Source organism: Streptopelia decaocto (assembly GCF_964273445.1).
Source record: "Streptopelia decaocto genome assembly, chromosome: 3".
Lineage (NCBI taxonomy): Eukaryota > Metazoa > Chordata > Aves > Columbiformes > Columbidae > Streptopelia > Streptopelia decaocto.
In genome coordinates this window covers 100,210,062-100,233,256 of record NC_138656.1, presented here as the reverse complement: position 1 = coordinate 100,233,256, position 23,195 = coordinate 100,210,062, and the positions used below count along the sequence as shown (strand labels likewise).

Genomic DNA, 23,195 nt, shown 5'->3' with positions numbered 1-23,195 from the left:
TATGTAAGTTTTACCTGTGAAAAATGACATTAGCAGAACTCTAGTATCAGAGAACCCACTGTTTTTTATCTCCCACATGGACTTTTGGTGTCCATGAGACACACAAGCTTCAGCTCAATCTGTTCACCTGTGAGAGCAGCGTCTTTCACCCATGCAGCTCCTGTTGACTAGTAAGACATAGTGCATTTTTTACTTCAAAATAAGGGCATTAACAGGTTGTCTTCGAAACACATGAAACTAGGCAGACTTGCAGCATTCAATGGTCAACTGTCTAGAAAATGTGGTTGCAGCCAACTCAGAAGTCACTGGAGAGAGGACCGATTTCTAGATTTGTAAATAAGCAACGTGGAAACCTATAATTTTGTATGAGCGATTTTGATACCAGTGTCACAGAAATGGCTTTGTTTTCATTCCAAGTACCAATCCTGGGAAGCGTTAATAGAATGGGCAGCAAGTTGAACCATTGCAACTCCTACTCAGTTTGTGTTGCCTCTGTGTTCCCAGGTCCCAGGGGCTATAGAAACGACCAGATTTCAGAAAGTTACTTCTAGTTGTTTCTTGTTTATGAGTCCAAGTTTCTTCACTAACGGACCCAATGAAATACCAACTCCTTCCTAGATCCTTCAAACCTTACTTTGGCAGATTTATATTAGTGGACATTGTATCAACAGCTTCCTGACACCAAGACATTAAGACAGAAATTTGCAATCTGTTAATACTGTCCTTGAGGTTTATTCACATTTTGATTTCACAGCTGCACTTTTAGAATAGGCTGAACATACCTCTGAGCACATTTTGAATATACCTGTATTTTCCAAATCTGTCAACCTAAATTGAACCACCACAAAAAGGGACAATTTCCAAAATTTCAGCCTTGATGAACAAACAAAACACTAATTTAGCACTCAGGCTGATACAAACCAAACTGAGCTATATCAGAAATGTACAACTGGATTTCTTCAAAGATGCCACTGACTTCTCGAGTTTTATTTACTCTTTTCAATATGATAAATACATTGTTAAACACACGTATGCAAATATGAAATGATGAAACACAATTTTTTTCTTTCTTTTAATCCACCAGATGTTATCACCATGAAAAGAAACACCAAGAACCAAGAGAAGTGCCTTGGAAACCAACAGGGAAATATAACTTATTACCTTTATAACATATTCCATTGTGAACAAGAGATTTATTTTTGCAGATTGACAGACTACTTCCCATAATTCTTTTAACATGCATTTTGTATGTCGTCAACAGTTTGCAGATTGACATTCTTTACAGTAGCATAACTGCCAGTAGTACTTAATGCTCCATATTTAAAAACACACAATTGATGTGTAATGCTGCCAAAAATACGTAAACACAAATATTTCACCAAGAAAATTGTTGTTCTATTGCTTAATTCTACAATTTTAAGGAATGTTTGTTTGTATATCTAGAACTACTAAAGATCTGCTCCACAGTAGTTGTGGTCACTTGATATCCTTCACGCTTATGCAAATTTTTAAAAGTTTGGTTAAAACAGACTTGCATCGGGGTCACATTGTACCCTAGGAGTACAAAATGCATGACAAACAGGAACGTAATTCCAAGTATACACATTTTTTTGGACAGTGGAGCATGGATTTTGTACACAAACACAAGCTGCCATTAATTTACTTTATATGATAAATGTATCAAACATTCCAGCGAACGTGCAATATGTAAATACTGTAAATAACAAGCATAAGTAATAAAGTGTTTGGTATTAAGTTGTCCTCAGTTTGCTTTCTGTGCACTGAATCCAGAATTTGATAAACAAGCTATCTTCTGGTAGCTACTATCATATATCCACACTTAAAACTCTTTCCAGTAAGTTTGGTAGAGTAAGAAAGAAAGGTCCACCCACCTCAGAGAAGTCCAGCAATTTGGACATTCTCTGCGGATTCGTGAGGATGGACAGATCTCTGTGTTCCAGTCTTGCAAAATGCCCAGACCACAAGGCCGCTCCAAGACTCTGTAGCATTTTAAATTAGAATCTTTATGACAAATGTTTGGTGGTTTTTGTTTGTTTTTCCTCAAAAAATCTTCAGTCTGTTAATGATACAGCAAGATTATATGATAAGTGTCCAATAAATCATTTTAGTACCATAGAACTTTTGAGTTGGCGAGCACTTACTCAGGAAGCCTTGATACACATTTCCCTTTCTTCCTTAAATCAGTGGTCATAATAAAATCCAGTGCTCATAATAAAATGGCTCAAACAGAAAGAAAGTTATTATGTGTGATCTGTAGATGAACCTCAGGTACTGTTCTCTTAATAGTGGCATTGGGCTTTCACTGTATCTTCAATTCAAACACAAAATGTCAAAACAAAACCAAACATGCTCCTACTTGCCTTGAGAAATATGAAAGCTAGGAGCTGGGATTCTTGAAATTCATACTTAAGAGCCTTCAGCATCTAGTTCTTTACAAGCAAAAAAGAAAAAAAAATGGCAGAAGTACAAAACCCCATCCTAGAACATGGCTGTATTTAGAAAGGCAGAAATACATATTTTGTCATTGCTTTCAGTGATCACTAAATGTTAAAGTTTTATTTCTCAACAGAAGTAATACATTCACACTAAAAACCTGGTAATTAATGGAATCTACTGCTGCAGGATTCACTTGGCTGCTCATGTGCAGCAAACACATGGCTGGAACTCTGTGCTTCTCTGTGGTTCCACTGACTGAAGTCAGGTCACAGCATATTACTTCGCATGGGAGTCTAAATTAGTATAAATCTTTATAGTAGGGCACCTGAAATCTGGGTGAATACAACTTTCTAGAAAATTTCCTTGTAAGAGAAAAATAGTAATTTATTTAATGACTTAAAAATGAATACAAATAAATTAATCCCATGGAAGTTTTCACTAGATTTAACAGAAATCAGCATGCTTTGACAGAAGATTCACGTATACTAGAGCAGATTTTTATTTATTTATTTATTTAGTATTTAATCTTGGATATAAGTTTACTACCTAAACTAAAACAAGCCATGGTGGGGGAGAGGAGGAAGGAGGACCCCGTTTTGTATTTTTTCATTCAACTTTATATTTTTCATGAGTGGTATGTTAAACCTGTAAGAGCTCAGTCATCTGTAGGATGCACAATTTGCATATTAATCCTATGTTCCCTGTTTCTCTTGGAACCCAAAAAATGGTACTGTGCAACTGTCCTTCCTGAAGGCAATTCCTGTTCTATATCCTTGTATTCTACAAATGCCTTTAAAATACCATGGTGCTCTCCCTCCCCTCCTCCACAAGAAGCTCACTAAGGATGAAATCAACTCATCAGCTTTTTCCTTCTAGGAGAGCTGGTAAATTATTTAGCCAATAGATTACTTGCTGAAAATATACCTCAAGGCTGAAACTTTTAAAATCTGAACTGATTTTAACACAAATAGTTTTGACTTAGTATCACTTTACAGGAAGAGTCCTAAGCCTAGTGAAGGTAAACAACAATACCCCTTTAATCTCCTTTCTGTTACTCCAGCAGCTCAAAGATAAGGATTTAAGACTTTTAAATCTTGACTTTAATACGTAGGAAATCATGTGTTCAACTCCTACTCAGCCATGAATGGGAAAGCTCAAACAATAGCGTTCTCAATCTCCTGAGTTATTTTGCTTTCACTGGTATATTTTAAATGGTCAATCTGTCAGAGAATAACATTAGATTACACCTAAATACTTCCACTTCTGAGGTTAGTCCATAAAACCACATTTAAGATGGTTTGTCCCTAACTGCCCATCATTTCCCCTCATTTAGTTTGTTAAAGCATTCATAAAAGAAATGGATGCGGTTTTTTTTGCCAGAGTCAGTGCTTGATCTGACCTGAAGTATTATACATATTACTCTTTGTCCCTGAAGTGAAACTGCTATTAACTTGCAAATTCCATCTTTGTTCTTTTACAGTCAAAACTATTGGTACTGTGATAATGCGCTAAGACCCTAATTCCTCTATTTTAAGTGCTCCATCTACCACTTGCCTTTTTTAAAGCAGGTTCTTAAGTTTTATATCTGATTGAAATTTTAGCACAAAATGGAAACTTCATTAATACAAACACAGCTGTCCTACAGCAAGAGTCCCCATCGTGCAAGGCTGCAGCACATGCACCATGACACCAGGATTCCTCCCTTCCCAGGAGTAACAGGGTCCTCTACCAGAATGCATCCCTCGCCCAGAAGGGAGAGTGGGTAACAAATACAGAGGCTACTCAACTAGTCTGGAAGGCAAACAGAGGCAAAAATCAAGGCTAAATAAAAAAGAAAACAAGTTGTACAGATCCAGTTTTACAGATAATATAGTAATACTAGTCCACACCAATGGTGGTATTATTCAAAATATGAAAATTATCATGGTATCAGTGACATTATTATCTCAGTACAATGACATTTCTAAGGCAGAAATGAAAGGTGATGTTCAGACAAACAGGCATGGATTTTTACAAAGCATCCAATTTTTGTCCAAAAGCAGAACCTTCTACTTCCCGGCCTTCCATTAACTTCATATTATATTACAGATGGCCTGTCTTCATGTTGAACTATAGTCTCAGAGAACACTTTTGACAGGCAATCCATTGCATGGATTTGAGTATATTACTACGAAATACACAATGTATATCTCACATCTAGACTTTTAAGCTGACCTGTTTTGTCCTCAAAGTAAATGCTATGTTACATGTACTTGTACCAGCGTGCTGGGAATTGACCACAAGACCAAGACTACCCAGAGAAGTCCTATTTATGTAAATCACTATTTCTGAACTTGAGTTCACCTTAACTACTATAAAAATCTACTAGAACAAAAATTATTTCTTCTTTCAATAATTGAACATTTAAACTGATATAAAACCCCATTTTCACAGGCTCCTGATGACACACATAGAGGTTTTGCTTGCTTAAGCTTTGAAATAGCGCTAATAGCAATGTCTGTCCGGGGGCAGGCTCAATGCCAACCAGTTTCTGCCCGAAGGCTGCCTGATGACACCAGGATGACATGCCCAACTTATCACACATGAACTATTATCTTGCAGACTCCCATTGAAAGTTGATTTAAATTAACTCACTAAGGGCACAATGAGAAGACCTCAGTTTAGTTACTATAGCACATAAAGAAGCAAGACATTACTTCTGCAGTGCTTGTGAGAAAGCACTGGAAGAGTTTACAGATAGATTTATTCTGAATGATATATTTTATTATTACTTTGATGTGTGACAAAATAGTTGATCATCTAGTCAAATTAAAACCTTTCTATATTTTTAATTAGGTGACAGAAAAGCTACAATATAAAATTAAACTTAAAAACTTTTGAACCTACAGAGGCGTAATTACAGTTTAAATACATCAATCAAGTAAACTTTACATATTCCAGGAGAAGCTAATTATTTTATTTTAGAAATAAAATGATGAAGCATTAATGAGGCTTCTCCAAAAATGCTTTACAGCATCTAACACACTGCTCGTAAACAGTTTCAAAGTCCTTTTCATTCCCCTAGAAAAGAACACAGGAAAAAGAATGTAAGAATAGCAATACTGTCTTAAACAAAAAAAAAAAAAAACTTTTGCAAACTAGTTTCTTGTTGTCAACAATGGCAAATAACTGATATTAGGGAAGAATAAGAACAGTACAAGAACTTGGAGATAGTCAAAATTAGGGAGAAATATGCAAAAAGTATCTGCAGCTCAGGAACTTTCACAGCTGAACACTGTGACTTTAACAGTCCTGGATGAACTTCTCTTCACATATTTCTTCCATTCCCTTTTTGAGCCCTTAAAAGCCTTTTCTGTTTTGCTTTACATTCACAGAAACCTGTCATGTTGAGTTTCACAGTTTAAATGAAGCACCATGTGGAAAAAACCAACAACTTTCTTTTGAACTCACTTCCTACTAATGCTATTTGATATTCTCTACTTCTTGGGCAATGAACAGCAACTCCTCACACACCTTTTCCCATGATACCAAGATTTTATAGGACCCTACTGTATCTTGACATGCTTTTCCTCCCTACACTGAAGTATCTTAATCATAGAATAGTCTGGGTTGGAAGGCACCTTTAAAGGCCATCTAGTCCAACCCCCCTGCAATGAGCAGGGACATCTTCAACTGGATCAGGTTAATCTAACTGGTTGTTCTTAGCTGACATTATTCAATTTCTTTGACCATGTCTGTCCATGTCTTTATCTCTGTCTTTCCTGATTACATGCTCTTTGCAAGGAGGCTGACCAACCAGGGTTTCACCCAATATTGAAAATATAGCTGCACTGCATTATTTAAATTTCAATAATTGTTTTAAGCATAAAGACAAGTTTTCCTTTGCTATCCCAATAATTTGTATCATTTTGGTAAGTCCTTTTAAAAATTATGTTTACACATGGCTTTATATAACATCATATTATATGTCACATGTCAACTGTGTGATCTGGAAAGATTATATACAATACATAAACAATTTTTAATCAAGCCACCCGAAGAATTTCTTACACATACATAGTACGGATCTTCAATGATAAGTTGTTTCTGTGGATCGTAAGTTCCAAGTAATTCAATTTTGGCCTTGCAATTTTGAACTTGGTTGCTTTTCCTTTTCAGATCTCTGTAAAAGAGAAAATAAAATTTTCCCATGAATTTTTCTTCTGAATTTTTTGGCATCAGCATCAGATGCTCATGACTATTTCTACAGAACACGGAAAAATAATATGCATCTGGACTCAGTTCTATGGACTCTCTACACTGCTGCTTGTTTTTGTTTCTTTCTTGTTGTGTGGGTTGTTTGGGTTTTTTTAATTGACTATGGAGGACATACACATAAACTTACATCAGAGCATAAACACGCAGTGAGGCACTTGACCTAAGGCTTAACAGAACTTTGTAAGTTCATAAACTTCTTCCTCAAATCCATAATTAGCACTTTCAATATCCACCTTTAGCTTGTATTGCATAAAAATAATGAAAATTATCTAGATATTTTTCCACAAGTATGAGTAAGCTTCTTCCATCTGTTCAAAACTAGTGTTCTAAATTCCTAGGCTACGAGTTCTCTCAATACTCCCTCTAACTCATGTGAAGTCCTCTGACATTCAATTAAGAGAAAATGGTGAATTGGTGAGCAAGACCTGTCTTCCCTTGGACATGCTGTGACATCTCATCAGTTGCCACATCCTCTTTCTTCTATGTTACCTCCTGCTGATAAATGTAGGATCATAGAATCATTTTGGTTGGAAAATAACTTTAAGATCATCGAGTCCAACCATTAACCTTGCACTGCCAAAACATACTGGTTTTGAGATGGTATTTTCCCCATCTACTTAGAAATGGCCACCCATTATCCTAAATGCAGTTAAAACGTACTTCTCATCACCTTCAGATTAAAAGCAGTTCAGTACTATGACTTTCACAATGGAGAACAGTCAGAACATATTAAATTCTTTTAATATTATACTTCTCCATACCAAATCATCATTTTACTTCCTCAGCATTAAAAAAGGAAAAAAAATCCCAGAAATACAGTCATAAGCATAATCAGTTTTAAGAAATTAAATTCTAACAATTTTGATTAAGGAATTAATTTCAGATAGTTCAGAATGACAAAATAGCAGTGAGACCACAATACTGCTTTTTCTTAAAGAAAAATCAGGACTTAACTATCAACTAAGAAGTTATTGCTTGAATTTATAGATTTTCAATAATTTTCCAGCCTCTTATTATTAAGAAAATGTCTAACTATTTCCTTCAAGGCTTTTGCATGCCACTTAATGAACAGGAAAGGGTCAGATGGCTCTGGTACTAAGGGAAAGGGATGTCCCAAATCTTCCTTTTTTGATATGACATCAACACCTGGAATCAGCTTCCCCTCCTAGTGCTACAAATGGGTGCTCTCAGGGAAAATGGTTGAATTGAGTGCAAGTGTAACATCAAACTTAGGTGCAGCAGTAGCAATATCCCTCTTATAGTTGTGATGTTTCTTCTGCTCTACAGCTCATATCTTATAAATTATTAATACAGAAGTTTTCATTTAAGAATTCAAGTGACAATAGAAACAAGCCTAGTCACGTCTTTGCCTGACACACTGCAATCAAGTCAGGTGTCCTAAAATCATCATTCATGCAGGCTGTGTAAGAGAGGCCATTCAAAACATTTAGAAAATTCATCAAAATGATACTCCTTTCAGTTAAGTGGTGTTGCTTCTTGAAGTTTTTACATGCTATTAACAGGGTTTTATTTGGTTTTTGTTTTGTTGTTGGTTGTGGTGTTTTGTTCCTCTTTGCTTTGTGTGTGCTTTTCCCTTTTTTTTTTTTTCCTAAACTTTACAAGTAATGGTCCTTACAAGCACTTTGATGCTTGCAGTTTATTAAAGCTCAGCCCCTTAACACCAATTATCAACATGTATGTAATTAAGTAGAAATTTTGCTAATTATATCCAACTTTTCACACTAGGCAGCTACCAAATATTTTGTAAGCACAAATTGCCTCAAAAATGCAGTTAATTACAACATGGCTAACACCAACAAACAAGACATCCCCCAGCTAACAACCTTACTTATTTCAGAGCTCACTATATTTCTATTAAAGAACAAAAAAAAAAGACAAAACCCCACACTATAGTTAACCTCTTTCAAGTTTCCACAGTGCCTTGTAGATCCCATGAAATTAGAAAAACAAATCACTTTGATCAAAAGACAGTATGTCCTCCTCCTCCTTAACTATACAGGCATCAGGTGCACATCTATAGCACAAAGTATACTGAATTTCCATATGTTTAATCCTTGAGTGGCATGTATCACACAAATAAACCACTGAATTCTAGCTCATTAAACATATTAGAAGTGAAGAATCCATCTATTAGGATATCATTCATACCACACATGAAAAAAAACCCACACTCAACCAAAAAAAAAAAAATCCCATGACAAGCTAAGCAGTAAAACATGACATCTGTCTTCAAAGTGGATTATGAGATATCACTACAAGTAATCCATATGAATTTGTTCCATTTCTTCAATACATTACCTTAGATTGCTCTCATCCATACAAAGTATGTAATCAAAGGTCTGGAAATCATCTTTAGTAACCTAAAATTAAAAATATGTGCTTTAGGCTACAAACTATTTGATTTATAAAAATCAGAGAAAAAAGTATTTTCAAATTTTGTAGTTCTGATTTATTAAAGGAGAAACAGGTGGGAAGAATAACACTGTGTACCTTCATCAACTTTTACAATCATTTAAGGCATTTAAAATACACTCTGTTATGATTATTTATCCATTTCTGCAAGTTTTCCACAAAAAATTAGTTATTTTACCAATATTTTTTTAATATCTCATGCAGCAACTTAGAAACATCATTAGAAATGACATTTCTAACACTTTCCAATAACTCAAGCATGTTTCCAGTTGTAGAAACCATGCAATAAAAATGTAGACAAATCACTTTCCTGATAGGAAAAAGAATAAACGTAGGTAACCTGGAATCCGCTGCAATACTTCCAATCTAGAAATTTGTCACTACACAGAAAAAGATACTAAGCGAAATTCAAAGCTGAAGTATGATGGTAAGAGTTACAAACTCTGAAAAACAAATGCACTCACAGTATTTTAAGCCATATAAGTTCACAAAATGTATTATACGATGTGAAAAAAAACTGGCATGTATTGTACATCTTCTTTTTCTTTCCTGTAGCTTACTGACTCCTGAACACGAATATTAACTACATTCAGGGATCTGAGTTCAGAGTCAGGTAGGCAAAAATTGCAGAGAAAACATAACTACTAAAGTTATCTGTACTGGAATAAGGATGGCTGTAGATGTTTACCAGTGTAATTGTACGTTAGTTTACATTTAAGCCTTAGCTTAGGGTAAAATCTTCGCAGGACTAGCCCACAATGCACAGTATGCTAGTATAAGATATCTCAACCAAGTATCCATAATGAGGATGAATAAATCAAAATGTTTAGTGAGTTGACATTAAGACTGCATTTCACACATAGTCCTATGTGTAGTATCATAACCAAGAAAGCTGGAAAGTTTGTTCAATACAGGTTTTTCTGGCAGGCATCTCTGGGAAGGATAGGCTAGAGAAGTGAGTGAGCAAGTAAACAAATAAAAAGGCAAAATGTATTATCCTAGAAGTCAGAGTTTTAATTTATAAAAAATATTTATATATTCAGAAAAAGGTTTAGATGGCAAAACATCCATTTATTTTTTGTGTGTAAACAGCAAATAGATGGTGATTAAGCTCCTATAACAGGGAGTAAGAAAAGACCTATAGAAACCATCACCAGACTAAAGCCATAAATGAAACATTCCACACAAGAACTGGAGGGCTGAGGTGGGAGGGGAGAACATTCAAAAAGAAAGGGTTAATGGTGACAACTAATTCAGACTTGTTTATTTTCACTGTAAAAATATTTGCTGTATTCAAGCAGTGCCTTTGACCTACAAAAATATTTTTGTAGTGGAAACAGCTCTGTTTTCCTGGCAACTCTAAGCAGTACCTCTACAAGCTGCTTCTGGTTCCTCTACACAGCTGAACACTGGCCCCTGTGAAAATCCATGGGCATAGACTTCTTTGCAGTACAGACATATATAAGAATAAAATAAAAAACAGTGAAAAGGAAAAACACACCTGCCACACTTCCCACACTCTCTATATACTTGACAACTTGACAGTTATCCCATGAACCAGAATTAACACAGACACAAATGCAGCCTTAAAAACAAGATTACTGGTTGGCTTATACTCTTAAGCCCTACAGTAATATCAGACACAAAAAGCTTAACTGAGCAGACTTCAGTGAACTGAAGATATTAATTAAAACTACAAAAACTAGTATTTTGTGGTAACAAATGGAGGACATTCACATTTACATACATTTTGAGAAGAGCAATGGAAAGTTCAAGTAGTCAACTTTGGATGGAACTACACAGACAACAGTAACTTTATATTAAAAAAATGCATATAACCATTTTAAAGACCATCAGTGGAGAAACATATAATCATTCCAGTTTATTTGTTAAACATTTCTCTTTGTTTACATAAGGGAAATCTCCTTTTCTCTGTCTAAAACCCAAAGAGATGCAGTAGTTCTCAAATTTGTCCAGTTGTGAAACACTGTTTATTACAACTTCCCTCTAATCTCCCTTTCACATTTAAGGCAAATGCACGGTATGAGTCATAAAGAAACCAGTTTTGGACTCAGCATGAATAAAAGTGAAACTCATTAATACCTATCTGTTTTGTGCATGAAGAGTAAGAGCATAGAGAATTTCAATGGGTACATAAACATACAGCAACTTGCCATCGAATAAACTATTTTATATATAAATGTACACATTTATTTTTACACTTCAATTTTCACTTCAAATTTGCTTGAACAATCACTGTATATGATGGCAGGATGTAACCAGTTTAACATTCCCTCTTACATAAATCATTCTTGTAGCATTTATGTCAGTTTTGACTAAAAAAAGATACAATCCCTGATTATCATAATTATGCACAAAATTACATGAAACAAAGTGCCTTTCACTGGGTGGGTAACAGCTTTCCACAGAAGAGAAAAGGCTAATTGCATGAGGTAGTCATCTTATGACACTGTTTCAAAGGCAACAGAAGACAAATCCCTTCTCTCTATTTCTACAGCTTCTGCATTCAATCTTTCTTTATCTGTTTTCAAACAAGTCACACACAAAATTCCATCCTTGAGTTTGTCTATAATAGTGAAATAAATATACTCCCACTTGTACTAAGCTGACCGCTCTGAAAAGTCCTATTCCGCATGGCTGAGTCCCTCTCCTTCCAGAAGCACTACGAGACCAAATCAGGTCCACACAGTTTAGAGAATCAGCAGAAACCATTTGATAGAAGTTGGAAAAAAAAAAATATTGGCATTACGTAGCTTACATCAGTGCAAAATGAACCTGTAGTTAAAGGATTTGGAAGTTTTCTTTATAAAAGAAACTGCTTGTACTGGGATCTTTTAGACAAATTTTCCTCCTGTTAGTCTTTCATTTTATTGTCTCATTCTTGTTAACTTTCTCTCCCTGTGTACATAACATTTTAGGCTCTTCTGCTTTAAAAATCTCTCAATTTGCCCAAATATCTAAGCAAATGCCTTCATTAGAGTGTTTTCATTCCCTTTCTGCCAAAAGAGAATATATAGATTTGTTTCAAGGCAGAGGATCAACTGGTTTTGGATGTTTTGCTTTAGTTTAACTGCTCATAAACCACTGTAGTAATACCCAAGAACAGTTCTCAAGTTTCCAAGGCTTATCTTTTAAGAATACAAACATGTTACACTACTGTGACTGAAACACCGACTGATTAGTTTCAGTACCATTTAGCTTGTATAATGATAATAATGCTGTAAGCACTGACAAATAGTAAATCCAGAACTTGGGAAAGGAAAAGATCATAACAGACTTTTTCCAGTGATTATTCTAATAGTAAAACATTGAAAATCTGAAACGATGTTGTGCTCAATCCTGTTTGTCTTATATAACAGAGATTAGCATCAGGAAAGGTCAGCAAAGGGCAACTGACTAATTGAGGGAATTTATTTTTAAAAGTAAAAAAACTAAACATGTAGTCTTTGAAAGTGAAGAAAGTAAATATGACCTCAGTAAGGTCTAGTAAAATTCTGAAGGGAACAGAAATGGACAATAATAACAAGACTACTTGATCTTTTTGTTAGCACAAGAAGTAGTGGCATAAACTGAAGCTAAGTAAAGGTGAAGCCCTAAAGGAATTTTTTATATCCAGAGAATAGTTAACTGAAGTAAGCTACTGAAGTAAGTTATTCAGACACTTTTCAGTGTCTGAATGATTTAAAGATGCAGACACATTTATTTCTCATCTCTCTGGAATGCAGCATGGAAATACACACTCTTTTGTTAAGGAAAACTGAGATGAGTTTTGCAGAAACTCAAGACAATTTCACTAAGTGACAAATCAGTCTTTGACTTCAGAATGCTTCAAGGGTACATTTTCCTTTGAGATTACCACCAATTATGCTACTAATCTTGAGTTTGAGTGCCTTCATTCCAGGTCAGCACTCTGATTTTTTTTAAAAGATCTTCATGCAAGAGCAGAAGCTTTTGGGGATGGATGAACAGATATTCTACTTCTTTTTGGACCTTTTAAATAAAAATACAATTCCTTGTTGAAACAGGTATCACAGACTACTAGACCAAGTCCATTGTTAAAAACCATTTAAAGTGTTTCAGAAAAATGCCCAAAATACTAAACATTTGAAGGCAGGATTTTTCTATAATGCAAAAAACTGCTTCAATGCTTCCTAATTACACTTCCAATAAAGCTTAATAACAAGAACCCCACTAACTTCAACTAGAACAGTTAGTCCACTTTGTAGTTCTTTGAAAACTGCACATCATATTTATTACTTGATACTTAACCATGCATTGGTCAAATGACTTCTGTGATTTTAACAGTTAGGGCTAAACAAGGCATGGGTATGAATAAGAAAGAAAATATACTCTCTTCTACCTGCCGTGCTCTATGTGCTGTCTCAATGCCATGATTTCTTAGACAGCTTAAAGCCCTTGCATCTGGGGAGCGCCCCACGTTCCAGTCTGAAACAGCAGCACTGTCTGTCATCCACTGTAACAACAAAACAAATACATACATATATTTAAAGAAAATTAAAGTACGGTACCTGCCTGGCAATATGATTCATGGTAATGCCATGCTTCTTCATGCAAGACTGTCCTCGATAGTCAGGAGGGCTTCCTATTTCATAGGCAGATGTTGCTGCACTGTCTATCCTCCACTACAGAAAAACAAATTCATATTTTTATGTTTTCTTTCTCACTGCTTGTATTTCTACTAACTGGCTACGACACAGTTATATTTTAGGCAGGAACAGAAATTAATAGCTTACCTTATTTTCAACTTTTTCATCAGTTACAAGTTTTCTAAAAACTGCTTCAGCTATTGGAGAGCGACAAATGTTTCCTATAGAAACAAGAGATTAGAGTGAAATTTCAGATGATTAAAAACAAACACAAAATCGGTAATTGTGTGGATTTGTCAGTACAGATCAGATGAAAGATTTATGTTTACTTAGGTAGAATGTGGATTGCTTCTGTTATTATAACCCAAGAGATTCTGCAAGGGTGGAAACCCAGGGTCCTACACTGGAGTGAGGGCAACGTCCAGTATCAATACAGACCAGAGGGATGAAGGGATTGAGAGCAGCCTTGTGGAGAAGGATTTAGCAATCCCGCTGGGTGGAAAATGGGACATAAGGCAGCAACGTGCGCTTGCAGCCCAGAACCACAGAACAGAATCACAGAATCATTTTGGTTGGAAAAGACCCTCGAGATCAGAGTCCAGCCATTCACCTAACACCGTCACTAAACCATGTCCCTAAGAACCTCATCTACATGTCTTTTAAACCCCTCCAGGGATGTTGATTTAACCACTTCCCTGGGCAGCCTGTTCCAATGCCTGAGACAACCCTTTCTGTGATGAAATTTTTCTGGATATCCAATCTAAACCTCCCCTGGCGCAACCTGAGGCCATTTCCTCCCATCCTATTGCTTGTTACTTGGGAGAAGAGACCAACACCCTCTATGCTACAACCTCCTTTCAGGTAGTTGTAGACAGCAATAAGGTCTCCCCTCAGCCTCCTTTTCTCCAGGCTAAACAGCCCCAGTTCCCTCAGCTGCTCCTCATAATACTTGTGATCCAGACCCCTCACCAGCTTCGTTGCTCTTCTCTGAACTCACTTCAGCACTTCAATGTCTTTTTTGTAATTAAGGTCCCAAAACTGAACATAGTACAGGAAAGACATGTACTTGTTGGCACATGTCCAGAGGAGGAACACAAAAATGACCAGAGGGATGGAACACCTAAGAAAGAACTGGGTGTGTTCAGCCTGGAGAAGGACTGAAGAGAACTTATTGTAGCCTTTCAATATATAAAAGGGGCTGTAGTGACAGGACAACGAGCAACAGTTTTAAACTGAAAGAGCGTAGATTTATATTGCATATAAGAATAGCAACAGGCTGCCCAAACAGGTGGTAGACGCCCCATCATTGGAAATGACAGGGCTTTGAGCAACCTGATTTAGTGGAAAATGTCCCTGCCCATGGCAGGAGGGTTGGACTCGCTGATCCCTTCCAACCCAATCCATTCTATAACTCTATAATATCCATCAGTCTGTTGTAAAGAAAATATATAGCTTGTAAAAAACAAATAGGAGAGGTATTCTGTAAGCATATTGATCTTTTCTTCTCCTCCACAAAGAATCCATGATCACAGAACACCGGGCAAAACACGGAATTTAAATGCAGAAAATAATTTTTATCTTCAAATCTTCCTACATACTGGCAAATTTCAACTAATCCTTTACTGGAGAATCACAAATATTTGCCTTTAGTGTTTACATTACTACCTACTTGATAAGAAAAACTTTTAGACAACTCCAAAATACAGTCACCACCGCTATGGAACCAACGTCATGAAATGGCTGAACAACCTGTAGTAGAAATGCTCTTGACCACTGAAGTGAAATCACTGCAGGTCAAACTGAAACCTCATCAAGAGCAGCTTTCAGATACCAATTCTAAAACCCCACAAAAAGATATCAATTACAGAAGCTCTAAAAACAGCTAGGAAAATAAATTTTTCAAATTCTTTTTGGATCAAACCGTGGAGGAACAAAATGCACCTGATGGCAAAGCTGAAGTGATGTTAATCAGCCAACAAACAGTTAAGATACATAATTTAGTAAATACATCATCAGTCTTCTCCTCCAGTGACCTCCAATTGCACCAATCACTGGTCTGACCTTATTGTCAAGAAGAATCTACCTCAACAATGAAATAGTGCCTCATTTAAACTAGAAATAATGGATCTACAGCACTTTTGCTCCACTGCTGAAGCTGTAACTCAGTTAACTACCAAAGTAGACCTCTCAAACATGCACGCAAAAATACGTATTATTTGAAAAATAATGAAATGTCTCAACAATAAAAAGTCTATTCAGCTATTACTTGAACTCTTCCTACCTTTCCATCCTTCAGAAATCCTGAATAACTAGATGGATATTCATAACATTTGGTATGTCACACAGATGCACAATAAATCATACAAACAAATCTTCACTTCTGATCAAATAGAATGTATGACTTTGCCCGTCTCTGACTTTTGAGCAGGTAAGTATAAAATATCACAAATGGCAACACTCATTTCTATACCTGTAAATAAATCACTCTTCTGCTACTGATTAAATTCTTTCCAAATCTCCAATATTACAAAAATTAAATGTCCACGAACAAAGCTAAATTTCTGAGAGTAAAAAGGCATTTTCAGATCAGGCACTCAGCCTCATTTTTATGCCTATATTTTCAAACAAAATATCAAGGTAGATAAGCCATTGCTTAAGAGAAAGAGGCTGCTATGATCTGGGCATTTAATAACTTGCTGCCAATCATGCCAACTATTAAAAAAATGAAGTGGGAAATGAACCACTGAAGGAATACAAACCTGTTGTTGAAGTTTTAAAGAACCTCAAATTACTAAATGGTCAAAAGGAACTTGCTGAACATTGAGAAACTGATCTTGTTGAAACATTAAGTGAATTTTGATGGCAGTAGATCTTCTTCCAAGAGAAAGCACACTCTTTTATTTGTTTGAACTAGTTTATTCCAAGCAGAGAAACTAAATGAGTCTTGGTAGAAAAATAAAACAAAAAAAAGTTGGGTTTATTTATAAAATGAGAAAACAGGTTAGTATTTATTAATAAAAGTTACGTAAGATGGTAATAAATTGAAAAATTAAAACTCACTTATTTGATTGAGTTTAAGCATTAAACAATATAATTTTAATAGGAAACAGAAGAAACATGGTGACATATAGCATAAGACAGAAAAGAACTTTCATAATCTATGAGCCCAAACCTTTGATATTTCAAGCATATACAGTATCACTTCTCCTAAAAACTCATCAAGTTCTCTTTTAAAAAGCCTATTCCTGATACTCCTTTTCTGTGGTAGCCAGACACTTTCAAATTCCCACTTAATATTTTTTTTCTTGGAAGTCTATGCTCATCTGATCTTGGTTAACATTACCCTGTGTCTTAAAAACCTTTATTTCCTTCAACTGATACAGAACCCTTGTCAAGCACAGCTGTGCTAAACTAAACAAACCAAGCTCTCAGCCTCCTCATGAAATTAAGTGACCCTTAACTAATCGCTCCAGTTAAGCCAAGTCTGCACTGGTTCTAATTTGAATTTATTTTTCTTGAATACTGACAAAACTACAGACTACTCTGCGGAAAGGTTTTTACCAATCTGCTTTATAAAATAAAAGAGTCTGAAATATTTATTTAGCTCTTTTGAAAATAACCTGAGATAACTTCTACAATCACATTTGACTCCTTCATGAGTATCAAATTTGCAATTAATAATCCCCTACTTCTAATTTGTCCATTCTTTCTCTATTGCTTCAAAAGGTGACCATTAAGTATTCTTTTTTAATTACTAAATTCTGCTTCCATTACACCAGCTGTTGAGGCCATCCACTTACTCCTGTGCAATGTTTTCCTCTGTAGGAATGATCCCATGTAACTGTGCATGAACAGTAAGTTTCACTACTACACTCAACATTTCAGTAATAAACAATTATTAATACTAATTCATTAACTAGTTCCCAGAATTTCAAAATGGTACATTTGAAATCAATCCTTTGTGGCTTTTTCTATTTATTTAACCTTCTGCTTTACCTGGATTGAATAACCTGTTCCAAGTTTTCACTCTTCTATAAACTGATCACTACTCAAAATAAATGCCATAAATATCATCTTTGATGATATCATATCATCATGAATGGCACCGTGATTACCAAGTGATTAAATATATGACTACTACTTCTAGCAATACCTAGAAACTGCAGTTACATTATTTTTGAAACAAACATGTAACCTAGTCTGTGATCTAAAAATTAATGTTTTTCATGATGACATATTCCACATCTTACTGGAGGTATTAATACTATTGCAGAACTGCAATCACCATTTAAATCTATTACTGGGGACTGTGGACAGAATCCCTGAATGGATTTAACAGAAGCTCTTTTCTCCACGTACTCTGCAATATTATTTTGATCCTAAACAACTCTGTTTAGCCCTGCTATTCCTTGCAACTGGTTATGTTCATCTCATCATTAATGTAAAGCCTTATCTCACTGACTTGTGCAAACTTCAATCTTTATTTCCCAGTCATCTCTTTCCCACTATAATTGCTATACATTTCATATCCAGTTTTACATCCCACATGTTTTTTCCAGGCTTTGTTGAGGTTCTCACAGATGCAAAATATTTCCTAAATACAGATTCACAGCCATCATTGGGGAATGAAGGGGGAAATCTCACAAAAAGGTTCCTAGAGAGATTACCTTCTTCCTTGGACTCAAACCATATTTTCCTTAAATGTTATCTATACCTTATCTTTGCTACCTATCATCCTCTGTGTTACTTTCTCCTTAGTTGTATTTGACTGATCTGATCATGCTCTTTTTAAGTAGATGTCCTGGTTTCGGCTGGGATAGAGTTAATTTTCTTCCCAGTAGCTGGTATAGTGCTGTGTTTTTGATTTAGAATGAGAAGAATGTTGGTAATACAGTGATGTTTTGGTGGTTTCCAAGCAATGTTTATACCAAGTCAAGGACTTTTCAGCCAGAAGGCTGCAGGTGCACAAGAAGCTGGGAGGGGACACAACTGGGACAGCTGACCCAAACTGGCCAAAGGGATATTCCATACCATAAGACCTCATGCTCAGTATACATTTCGGGGGAAGAAGAAGGAAGGGGAACTTTCAGAGTGATGGCATTTGTCTTCCCAACTCACCATTACGTGTGATGGAGCCTGGCTTTCCTGAAGATGGCTGAACACCTGCCTGCTGATGGAAAGTAGTGGATGAATCCCTTGTTTTGCTTTGCTTGCATGTGCAGCTTTGGCTTTACTTATTAAACTGTCTTTATCTCAGCTCACGAGTTTTCTCACTTTTACTCTTCTGTATGGTGCTTAGTTGGCGGCTGAGGTTAAACCATGACAGAAGTTAACAGTATTAAAGTTCTCTAAATCTGCACCATCTCCCTTTATTTTTAAATTTCAAGCTCTTACGTTGCAGTGACATTTTCAGTCATAGAAAACTAGTACCCAAGGTACCCAGAAAGAGTCTCCCCATTGAAATAAATCCTACAAACATCTCCAAGTATCATGACTCGAAGTTTCAATCACAGAATCAGTACTGGAACCATTTGTTGTTCACATTTATGGTGTCATGCTTTCTCACTCACTTTCTATGGGGAAAGGATACCACTGATGGTTACCCAAGCCAATGCTTAATCTTTTGAACTCTTATTGCAGTCTGTACATTAATCTTTGATTCACTCCCATACAAAAATGGACGCGCTGCTTCTACTGGCAGGAAAGACAATTTGAATCCATTTCATGCTCAGGTTCAAGGCTCACCCCTACATACTGTTGATCTATTCCTCTATCTTCATTGTTCCTTATTCAGCTCTCTAACTCCCTCAGACCTTACATAAATGCAAACACATTTTCTTTTTCTGTCTGCTGTTTCCAACAAATTTTAACACCTTTCATCCTCTCACGTTTAAAAACCTGCTTTTAACTCTACTTTTTCCATGAATGGTCTGAGTGCCTTCAATACCGCTTCCCAGTACTATTTGCATCATCCATCAGGTCCCCTTCATAGGAAAGTTTTTAAAACCTTCTATTCACTCTCTTCCATTCCCTAATTAAACTCCCCTCCGAACTTCATGATTTCTAGTTCTTTCCATTCAACTCTATCTTGTCACACTCAGCATTCAATTAGCTTTGTAAGGCACCTTGAAAGGTGCTTGAACGGCTCTGATTTTAGTCCAGATTCCTTGGCCTTTCAATTCACAGTCAATTCAAGGAATACTTACACTCTATCAGAAACACCTAAGTGTATAGCTACCTAAATGAAAACAGCTAACTTCCATCTATCCTCCCATTATCAACATACAGTGGGATTTCTCTCAGAAGCTGAATATTAGTGCGTGTGTGTGTATATATATATATATGCATATCTACACAGAAGAAAGGTATTTTCTTTACATTTATCTAACATTCTTTATCCAAAAAGGGGTATAAATTATTTGTGACAGCTTGCTAAGAACACTCATTACAGCAGCTGTTTTTCATAGCTTCAATATCTTATCCAGGCAATTGCTTTCCCATTCTGCAGCTATAAATGACATTCTGATCCATGAAACCTTGTATTTGTCTATACCTAAACACATATTATGGACTGTGACAACTGAACGAGGAAACTCAAATCTCTCTGTAACTGTAACCTAATTTCCTCATACTCAATAAATTGTTACTTTAGAAATTATTTTATGCAGTCTAGTTCTCTGACAACAATACTCATACTCAGTCATTCACAACAAGCAACCATTTTCTGAGGACCCAGCCAAAGCCACTTTGCTTACTGTGTACCTGTCTCACAACTGTTCTTCCATACATGGAGGAGATCAATAAGCCAGTGCCTGGTATAAGATGCCCACGCAGCTTGTTATGTTATAGTGGACAAGTCATCACAGAGAAAGAAGCTAACTTATGTAATACAGCATCATATTAAGCTCATTTCTGGAGATCAACCATTAGTTAGATGAGCTACTTAAGAGTAAAAAGAGCAAACTGCATTTTGGTTCACCTCCAGTTTTAATTACTACTTTGCCTTAAACGAAAAAAAAATATCTTCTGGTCCCTTATCATATACTGTAATTACATAATTTGCTAGGTGCTTCATTAATTTCTCAGTGATAAGGAACCCTTACCATTAATGTAATTATGCACATTAACTAGATTATATTTTGTTGTGTAATTTATTTCTGCTTATCTCATTACAAACAAAGAATTCAGTCAATAGATACTTCAGTAATAGGTTTCTTTCAGAAAAATGTAGAACGAAAATGTAATTTTTCATGAAGGCTTGTACTTTCAGGGATCAGCTCAAACTGAATATGGCAAACTTCAGAATTAATGTGCTTTATTAATTAGCACAGAATATTACACATAAATTTAGTTCTAGAAATCTGTTTAGCGCTCTTTTCAGAAATAACCAAGGGTGTTCTTTCTAATAACATTTAAGAGGAAAAAATCTATTATGGCATCAGGATCAGTCTTCAAGACTGACAAAATGCATTAAGCAAACTTAAAGCAGGAAGAAGAAAGAAGTTTCCTACAAAACCTAATTGAGTACGTATTTGACTGGAAAAAATAAGTGCTTGTCATGTCAATTAGGTTTTAAGTCACACACCACATAGCATTACGGTTATTTTTTAATCACCCAGTAACACAGAAGGGGAAATTTAAAAGGTATTTACAACATCTGTTCTTAAAAAATCCATCTCATTAATGCCAGACCTGACTTGTTCAGCCTTTCCTCAAGCTTAATATTAATAATTTCACCTCACACCTAAATTATTTAATAACAGTTCCTCTGAGACTCAACTGGATTAGGAACTTTTAACAGTGCAAATCACCATTGTGGGCTTACAGACCCATGTATATATATGAATAATTTCATGAAGATTACTACTGCATTTAGAACATAGTGTTTGGAAAGAAAGATGCACAGTAATTAGATGTTTTTATACAAAAATGTTTGTTTAGACCACTGGCTCCCAAACATACAGCAGTTGTTAATCCCTTACTAAAGAATGTTTTCCCTAAATTATTACTAGGGACTGATTCTACTCTAAGGTAAACATCAGAACGTATTTCACACACTAAACTCTTGTTTTGCTATTCAATTAATCTTCATTTCTCCTATTACAACAGAAAAGCAGATAGAAGAAAACAAACAAAACCAACCAAATTAATTTTTTTAAAAAAAACAACCAAACAAAAAAGCCAATGGTTTTGTAACAGAACTGGCAAGATGCCAGGGATTCACAGAGATCAAGTCTCAGCACATAGGTGAGATTACAAGGGCTACAAAGCAGATAATGCTAAAATCTCTCCTAGCTCTGAGCAAATGGCCATCTAGCTTGTTATCCCCAAAAGGGAGCAGAAGCAGATGTTTAGGGAAAGCCTGTACAAATGGGGCATGGCCCTCTAATCCATGTAGTCAGGTTAGCAACTTGTTGGTTGTGAAGATACAGAAGATCATCTTGCTTATCAGTAATCAATTGTCTTAAATTTCAGGAAACCATCCAAGCCCTTTTACACCATTTACACCCAAGCCCATTTACACTTCTGTTTTCCGTGATTTTTTGTGACCTGAAATTCACAACTTAAACACATAAAGATTTCTTTTTTTAAATAGTTTCCTATTTTTCCATTTAGGTACCCCTTCAAAAAACTCATATTCTTTTCACCCTTTTTCATAATAGCCATAATCTCATAGATCAAAATCATCTCCACCCTCTACCAAGTTCTTTTCATTACCTGAAGTCCTAATACCTTTTCATTCTTCTTACAAAGACCGTTCCATTAACTCCAGTCACTCCTGGCACAATTTTCTCTCCCTCTTTCAGACCTGCAAACCCACCCAGGAGGTACCGCTGCCGCCGTGCATCGCCAGGACACCGGCTGGAGGGCTCTCCGTTCCCTCCCCGCTGTTCCAGGGGCCAAGCTCTGAGCAGCCCGTCTCAGAAAACCATTCACAACCACCGCCCAGCGCTGCTCTTGAGCGGCAGCGGTTAATTCAGAGCTCACGCTTGTTTCTGCGTATCGAGGAGCCGCTCTGCCCCACCTTCACGTTTATCAATACTGGATTTCACGTGTTATTTTCTACTGCTCTCTCCCCGGGCAGGCCGACACCCGCAGAGCCACCGCGGGCGGGACGGGACGAAACGGAACGGAACAGGCCTACCGCAACCCCGCGGGGAGGGACAGCTCCCCCCGCCTCACCGCGCTTCCTACACCCCCGCCCGGCGCCCCGACCGAAGAGCGGCGGGAGGAGGACGGAGAAAGAGCCGCCCCTCCCCTCGCCCCGCTCACCCAGGCACACGAACAGCACCGACTTCACCTCCCCCGCCGCCATCTTCGCCCGGAGCCAAGCCACCTCAAGGAAGGGACCTTCCCGGCTGTCGCGCAACTTGAGCCTCGCTTTACGGCACTGGCCGTTGCAGCCGGCTACATTTTTTG

The 23,195-nt window shown here is 36.5% G+C and overlaps 2 protein-coding genes across 5 annotated transcripts in view; one reads left to right on the top strand and one right to left on the bottom strand.

Moving 5' to 3' along the window:
- ALKAL2 (ALK and LTK ligand 2) overlaps positions 1-2,823 on the top strand; it is a 14,351-nt gene extending 11,528 nt beyond the window's left edge. For all 3 annotated transcript variants that reach the window (XM_082047408.1, XM_082047406.1, XM_082047407.1), the window contains exon 6: positions 1,085-2,823. The gene's annotated coding sequence lies outside the window, so the exon portion shown is untranslated. The remainder of the gene's footprint in view (positions 1-1,084) is intronic.
- Positions 967-23,195, bottom strand: ACP1 (acid phosphatase 1). Of its 2 annotated transcripts, none has more exons than XM_082047405.1 (6): positions 23,049-23,195; positions 13,923-13,996; positions 13,529-13,642; positions 9,034-9,095; positions 6,514-6,619; positions 967-5,517 (listed from the first exon to the last, which is right to left on the bottom strand). In XM_082047405.1, the coding sequence occupies exons 1-6, from the start codon at positions 23,089-23,091 to the stop codon at positions 5,440-5,442; spliced, it is 477 nt and encodes a 158-aa protein (XP_081903531.1). In that variant the 5' UTR covers positions 23,092-23,195; the 3' UTR covers positions 967-5,439. The 2 variants fall into 2 exon arrangements, with proteins under 2 accessions (XP_081903531.1, XP_081903530.1); XM_082047404.1 differs by lacking the exon at positions 13,529-13,642 and adding an exon at positions 13,698-13,811 and having other exon boundaries at positions 23,049-23,190.